The 7,768-nt window shown below is 38.5% G+C and overlaps 1 protein-coding gene across 1 annotated transcript; it reads left to right on the top strand.

Moving 5' to 3' along the window:
- The first annotated feature begins 3,702 nt into the window (after positions 1-3,702).
- LOC104212935 (iron-sulfur cluster assembly SufBD family protein ABCI8, chloroplastic-like) lies at positions 3,703-6,955 on the top strand. The gene is made up of 2 exons (XM_009762310.2): positions 3,703-5,219; positions 6,573-6,955. The coding sequence occupies exons 1-2, from the start codon at positions 3,798-3,800 to the stop codon at positions 6,789-6,791; spliced, it is 1,641 nt and encodes a 546-aa protein (XP_009760612.1). The 5' UTR covers positions 3,703-3,797; the 3' UTR covers positions 6,792-6,955.
- Positions 6,956-7,768: the final 813 nt, after the last annotated feature.

Raw genomic sequence — 7,768 nt, 5'->3', positions numbered from 1 at the left:
GAATTACAACGCTGTGAAAATGTATCTCGAACCACGTTACAATCAATGTACCCGTGGTCGTCGACACACTTTGACTCCGTTGAGATTTGGATTTGGGTCACATCAATGTGCACCCGAGTTTAAGGAAATTGAATTATTAAAGGCGCGCCTAAAGCGACTAGCGTATTGTTATTTTGGGGAAGGCCGTAAAATTCGCTAAACGGCCTGTCCCGAATTCTAAGTGTTTTAATATATATACATTTGGAGGGCCCCGCAACTTTGTATTTCTTATTTGGCGAGGCTCATCTCATTCTATTATTAAAAGGAATTTACAACGTCATGGAAATGCATCTCGGGCCACGCCACAATCAATGTGCCCGTGACTAGAGACATATTTAGATTCCGTTGAAATTTGGATTTGGGTCACATAAATGTGCACCCGAGTTTAAGAAAGTAATTTAATTAAATCGCGTCTAAAGAGGCTAACGCGTTATTATCTTTGGGGAAGGCAGTGAAATTCACTAAACGGCTCATCCCGAATTCTAAGCATTTATTATGACTAATTATTGAGGGCCCCACAATTTGCATTTTTATTTGGCGAGGCTCGTCTCATTTATTATTTACAAAGGCAAACCTAAGGCAGCTACATTTTCTATTTTTTTTGCGAGGGCTACGGAAAATCCAACCAATAGCACACCTCGATTTCTAAAGAGTTGAAATTTAATTAAGGGCCATGAGTTATGGAAAATCTTTACAAAAGGGAATGAACGACTTAACTGTTAAAACCCAAAAGACATATCGTAAATAAAAATCTTTCAAAAAAATTCTTCCCTACAAGTTACTTTACAAATCACAACGAAACAGAAACGGAAATTAATTTATTCGAATCATCATTCCATACTCAAAATGCATGCCTTAAACAGATTATTTGCCAAAAATATAACTATAATATGAGTGATTTTTCTTGCCTGCACCAACAATTCTTAATACTTGACTATCCTAATAGTTAAGAATTAAACCATATTGAACATCCATCACAACAAACTACATGTAAGATAGCATTTGAATGATAGCATTTGAATACAGTAACAACATTTATAAGAAAATAACTTTATTCAACTGCCATTCATCAGGAGAATAAGATGTCAAGAGAAAGATTAGAAGCGGACCTTACTTTGTCCTCAACGTAACGGACCTCGACGAACAACGACGACCTCAACGGAACCGACGACTCGAACCAAGATTGTCAATGACCTCGACACTCACCTTCTCTCTTTCGATGACCTTGACGGGCTGTGGGTTGTTTGGGTGATGACTGACGTGGGGTTGAGCCGGAGGTTTGGTGGACTGGTTGTCGACCGGTGGTGTTTGACGACGGGGAGTTGGGGAAGCTACCATGCTTCTGTTGGTGAAGCAGAAGAAACACAGCAGTAGCTGGGCTTAACAACGCAGCAACTGGGCATGCGAGTGGCGACGGGATAGTCACCTGATATGGCGTTACTGCTGGTTCGTGGCTGGGGTGAGGAGGAGGCCTGGGGTTATGGTCGCCGGACTGTTTGGATCAGCTGGGCACGAGGGAGAAGCTATGGCGGGTCGTTTGGGCAAGATGGTGCAGCAGCCATGGTTGTCTTGGTGGAGCTGAAGCCCGCGAGCTGGGGGATAGGGTGGTTGACGACGGGGTGATGGTGAATCTGGTGGAGACAGTAAGGTTGGGGGCAGTGACGACGATGGTGAACGAACTGGGTCGTTACTTGTGGTCGACAGGCAGTGGACGATAGACCATAACGACGAAGGCTAAGACGCGCAACGACAACTGCTCGGAAACGCAGCCACAGCTGCTTGGCACGCAGCAACAGCTGCTCGTTGGACTGAAAATGGTGAATCAGCTACGGTCGGGGTTGTACGGTGGTGTTCGCCGGTGAGTGACAGTAGGGTTGTTGATGGTGGTTTTGGGGTGTTAATGGTGGTTTTGGGGTAGATGAGGGAGTTGCGACGAGGGGGGTGGTGGTGGTTGCGGATGGTGTTTGGACGTGGGGTTTGGGTAGGGTTTTCTTTGGTTTTGCCAAGGAGAGGAAGAAGACGACGCACAATGTTCTCTTTCAATTTTTCAAAATCCTCCCTCTTCAAAATGTTTTGTCCGTGTTTTGTAATGGGTTTGCCCAGAAAAATGAGCCCCACGCGTGGTGGGGTTCGAGACTTGTGTCCCCCACGCGTGGTGGGGTTCCCCATGTGTCATGGACTCGGTTTATTATGGGCTAGGTTCGAAATTAGGCCTAAAACCGGGTAGTTTGAACCCGAATATTATTCTTTTGCCCGGACCCGAGAAATAGGAACACGTTGCTTAACTAGTCCTATGTAAGCAAAATAACTACCAAAAGTAAGACTAGTATTTAAACAAAACTATATCTTTTTTAAATATTTTTCAAGATTTAAAATAGCTACAAAATATTAACAAAACTATTTTTTGTAATTTTTGTTTTTTTTTAAATATTAAGATAAAATATGAAGTAATATTTTTTGTATTTTTCAAAGTTAAAATGACTATAAAATATTAATAAAACTATTTTTTTGTAATTTTCGTTTTTTAATAAAGACAAAATATAAAGTAATATTTTTTGTATTTTTCCAAAATTAAAACGACTACAAAACATTAATAGAATTATTTTTTTGTAATTTTTGAATTTATATAAAGTACCAAAATAAAGTACAATTTTTGTATTTTTCAAGTTTATGAGAAATACATAAACTAAAATTTATATATATATTTTTGTGATTTTTTTCTTTTTGCAACGAAATAAAGTAAAATAGTTAAAATGGCTATATTAGACCCAATTTCACATATTCACGCTAAAAATGTGAAAATTCTCGGGGAGGGTCAAAAATCACGTGCTTACACACCTGTGTATCAACTCCAACATATTATGTTGGACCGGTATACTTTGCTGACTCTAGTGCTCCAAACTCCAGTATATTATGCTGGACCGGTATACTTGCTGGAACTCCAGTATATTATGCTGGAGTTCTAGTGTACTTATGCTGGAACTCCATCATATTATGCTGGAGTTCAAGTATACTTATGCTGGAACTCCAGTATAATATGCTGGAGTTCAAGTATACTTATGCTGGAACTCCAGTATAATATGCTGACGTATTTTTTGGGTTTTGAATAGTGTTTTTTCTCAGATTTATCTTTAAATAAAAAAGTGGTTAAATTTCGATTACTTTTGAAATTGAGCTATTTTAGAACGATCAGTTGTAAATTTGACTATTTTTGAATTTTTGTAACTATCCTTTAATATAAGTATTCCCGTTTAGCCCAAAAAAAGAAGAGGTCTTGATATGTTATTTTGCTTTCTTTTTCTCCTCTTAGTAAGTAATGCACTTAGCTTCCTGAATTCATCTTCTGCATCGGCACCAATGAAATCGAAACCTAGATAAATTTCTCCTTTAATATTTGACTAATTATGTGGTTAAATTTGGCAATTCTCTTCCATAGCAGCATCCAGAAATTTCATGCTTCTAGGGCCTAGCCCCTAGCTATGAAGTTAACACAAATACATTCCTTTTCTCTCTTTTTTTCCTAAATCTTTGTGATAATGAAGTCGGTCTCAAGAGAGGCACGTGGCCAGCATACGACATCTCTAATATCAGACACCACAGAAAAAAAGAAAAAGAAAATAAAAACACTAATCTGCTTTTATAAGCAAATCGTATGTACGTATATTTCCAAAAGAAAAGGAGAGTAAAAAACCCAAACTTTTATATTTGCCTTCTCATCCTTGTTCTCTCTATCTTCCAACAACTCCTAAGCATCAGCTATGGCTTCTCTTCTCACGAACGGGATCTCAAGCTTCTGTCCTCAACACATCACTGAACAACCTAAACTCTCAAAAGGGTCTAACTTTCTGCTAAAATCACCTGCCCCCAGATGTCCAAATTCAGCTAATTTCAAGATTAGAGCTGCTGATGTAAGCTATGATGTCATGGCCCCAGGTAAAGAATCATCTTTTTCAACCTCAAATGAAGACGACCCACTTCAGAAATTCTTGAAAAGAGACTATAAGTGGGGTTTCAATGAAAAAATTGAATCTTTTTCACTGCCTAAAGGTCTTTCTGAGGAAACTATAAGGTTAATTTCTTCAAGAAAGAATGAGCCTGATTGGATGCTTGAGTACAGGTTGAAATCTTATGAGAAATTTGTTAAGATGAAAGAGCCTAAATGGTCTGATAATAAGTACCCTGAAATTAATTTTCAAGATATTGTTTATTATTCAGAACCTAAAAAGAAACCAACTTTGAATAGTCTTGATGAGGCTGACCCTGAGCTTGTTAGGTATTTTGATAAATTGGGTGTGCCTTTGAATGAAAGGAATCGTTTAGCAAATGTTGCTGTTGATGCTGTTCTTGATAGTGTTTCTATTGCCACTACTCATAGGAAGACTTTAGAGAAATCTGGTGTTATTTTTTGTTCTATTTCTGAGGCTATTAGGGAGCATCCAGATTTAGTCAGGAAGTATTTGTTTAGAGTTGTGCCCCCTGAAGATAATTTTTACGCGGCTCTTAATTCAGCTGTGTTTAGTGATGGGTCATTTGTGTATATACCCAAGAACACCAAGTGTCCTATGCAAATATCTACTTATTTTAGAATAAATGCAATGGAGACTGGGCAATTCGAGAGGACTTTGATTGTTGCGGATGAAGGGAGTTTTGTGGAGTATTTAGAAGGGTGTACAGCACCTTCATATGATACGAATCAGTTACATGCTGCTGTTGTGGAATTGTATTGCCATGAAGGTGCAGAGATTAAGTACTCCACCGTGCAGAATTGGTATGCGGGGGATGAGGAAGGTAGAGGAGGGATTTATAATTTTGTTACAAAGAGGGGACTTTGTGCTGGGGCTCGATCGAAGATATCATGGACACAAGTGGAGACGGGCTCAGCTATTACTTGGAAGTATCCAAGTGTTGTGTTAGAGGGTGATGAATCGGTTGGTGAATTCTATTCTGTGGCATTGACCAACAATTATCAGCAGGCAGATACAGGAACGAAGATGATACACAAAGGGAAGAATACTAGGAGTAGGATTATTTCAAAGGGTATTTCAGCAGGACATTCTAGAAATTGTTACAGAGGACTAGTTCAGGTCTTATCAAATGCAGAGAATGCTCGGAATTCCTCCCAGTGTGATTCAATGCTCATCGGTGATAATGCTGCAGCCAACACTTATCCATACATTCAGGTAAATTGCTCTCTGTGATTCTGTGACAACTATGTACTTTTCAAGGTAGAGAGCTACTTCTCATAGTGCAGGAGCAATGTATTTAAGCTACTACCCCTAGCCAAGATCTCTCCAATTCCAGTTATAGAAAAGGAAAAAAAAAAGGGGGGGTGGGGTGGGGTGGGGTTGTCCACCTTGAAATTAGTATCATTCCACAGGAGCAGAGAAGGATAGGCTCTATAAATGTACAGCACTGTAGTTAGTTTCTTTTCTAGAATAGCTGTTAAAACAAGTTAATAAGGTCTATGCTGGGAAGTCGGCTTGGAAATCTTTGAGCTGTCCGGCAGGTCACAGTCTCTCTTTCCTTGTTGAGTCGTACGCTACTTGTCGAGGTCAAAATGAAAAGAGGGATGGTTTTATGTGTGTGTGTGTGTGGGGGGGGGGGTTCCTGCTTGCATTCATTTGACGTTGATTGCCATGAGAAGATGTGTTGTTTTAACTTTTAATATGTCCATAAAATCTGTGTTGGATGAAAAGCAGCTACCATGGTATCCCTGTGCATGATTACTGTGGGTGTGTTCTGATTTTTCTGGAACTGAATTAAGCGTTGGCTGGAATTGTATTAAGCCTCAGTTGCCGAAGATTAATGTTTACTTCTGCACAGAGACGATACTAATAGAAATTGTAATGGATGTGATGTATGTTTTAACAAGCGTCAAACTGCATGCTCATCTGTTTGAATCACTAATCTTTGTATTTCGTCCATATGAAGTACATTAGTAATGAATGTAGTCTAACTCGGTGGCCTTCGATAACCATCTTAAATTTTGTTAACTCTAAGAATCTTCACCTGCATTAAATTCTGAATGTGATAGTTTTCTAGTAAAATGCCACAGGAAACGCGCTCCCATCCCCTGCGATTTGTTGGGGAAACTAATACAAACTAATATTCCAAAGCAGTCTATATGCTCTTATATTCTTGATTGGATTACCCTATCCGTCTTTCTACTCTTTTAGGATCTCTCAGAAAGCTTCTGTGGTTTCTATGTAGAAATAGATTAGTACATAGGGATCAAAAGAAACGAACATTTTGTTTCTGTTTGGTGTGGCTTTTAAGCTCCAAGTGTGATGCTACATGAATTTGATAGTAATCGCTGGTAACTGGAATTGGTAAGATTAAATTAAACACATTGTTATGAATTGTCATTTTGATCATGCCTTGTCGTGGATGCTCTTGCTACATGTCTATATGATACTCCGGCACTAGTTGGAACACAGATCAGTTTGATTGAGAACTCGGATCATTTTGGTCAATATCCCTGTTGTATTTTGAATTTTCCATCTCTGTATTTACATATGTCATTACTTTGACAGGCCAAAAACCCCTCTGCTCGGATAGAACATGAAGCTACCACTTCAAAGATTGGTGAAGATCAGTTGTTTTACTTCCAGCAGAGAGGAATCGACTATGAGAAAGCAATGGCTGCAATGATTTCTGGATTTTGCCGAGATGTTTTCAATGAACTTCCTGATGAATTTGGTGCTGAGGTGAACCAACTAATGAGCTTGAAGCTTGAAGGATCTGTAGGTTAAGCACACTTTTTATTTGGTCAATAAAGTTGATTGCTGGTGTGAAAATTTTGCACTTTGTAGCCAATTAATTTGTCATCTGTAAAAGTTGTAACAGTATCATACAAACTTATTGTTATATACGCTTATGTAAATAGTGTATTGGCTTCTGATCCCATTTTTATCCATCTTAAGAGTTCCATGGCTTCAAATTTATGGTGCTCGAGAAAGTTCCTTGATTCAATTAAAAATAGATAGAAGGGAGAATATGCTTTAGAATATTTATTCTTGACTATTGTTTTCGTAATTATATCAAGCAAGGGATAATGTCCTAGAAAGTGGAGCCTTGGTATAACTGGTAAAGTTACTGTCATGTGATCAGGAAATCATGGGTACAAGCCATGACAGCCTCTTGCAGAAATGCAGGGTAAGATTGCATGTAGTGTTTAAAAAGGCGTTTTCGGGGGCAAGCCCTGGGGCGAGGTGCACCAAAATTTCTTCAAGGCCATGATGTGGGGCGAAAGTTTCAAGAGGCGTACGCCTGACAATTTGGGGCGTACACCCGGGCGTTTGAGGTGCGTTTTTGTAGTGCGGCATAAGCCCAAGACACTTCTTCAAATTAAAACAAAATTTGTTGAACAAGTCCTTCATATAATACCCAAATTCTCAAAAGTCAGTTTGTAATTACTCAAAAGTTTTAAAAAGCAACTAAAATGTATTAAATTAAAAAGTCAAGACCTTTTTTATTGATTGAAGCCCTAATTTATGGTCTTTTTCAATTCTTTATCTTGTCCGGTAGTCTGCTAATATCTCCCAAAAGCAACAAATAATCAAAAAAAATATTACAAATACAAAGAGAACTTCATTCTCCTTCGTAGTAGCAAGTTCAAAGTTTAAATTGCAGGTTAGTCATCCTTTTTGTTCCTCCATGTATAAAACTTTATTCTTTTCGACTCAAGTTATTTGTACTTGTAAGTAGCGTATAATAGACTGTTTTGACT

This window comes from Nicotiana sylvestris, chromosome 2, assembly GCF_000393655.2.
Source record: "Nicotiana sylvestris chromosome 2, ASM39365v2, whole genome shotgun sequence".
Classification (NCBI taxonomy): domain Eukaryota; kingdom Viridiplantae; phylum Streptophyta; class Magnoliopsida; order Solanales; family Solanaceae; genus Nicotiana; species Nicotiana sylvestris.
The sequence above is the reverse complement of the archived record's forward strand: the minus strand, read 5'-3'. Positions and strand labels throughout refer to the sequence as shown.

Coding starts and splice junctions, on each gene's coding strand:
- LOC104212935 (XM_009762310.2), top strand. CDS start 3,798: ATGGCTTCTCTTCTCACGAACGGGATCTCAAGCTTCTGTCCTCAACAC. Junction 5,220..6,572: donor ACACTTATCCATACATTCAG/GTAAATTGCTCT, acceptor TTACTTTGACAG/GCCAAAAACCCCTCTGCTCG.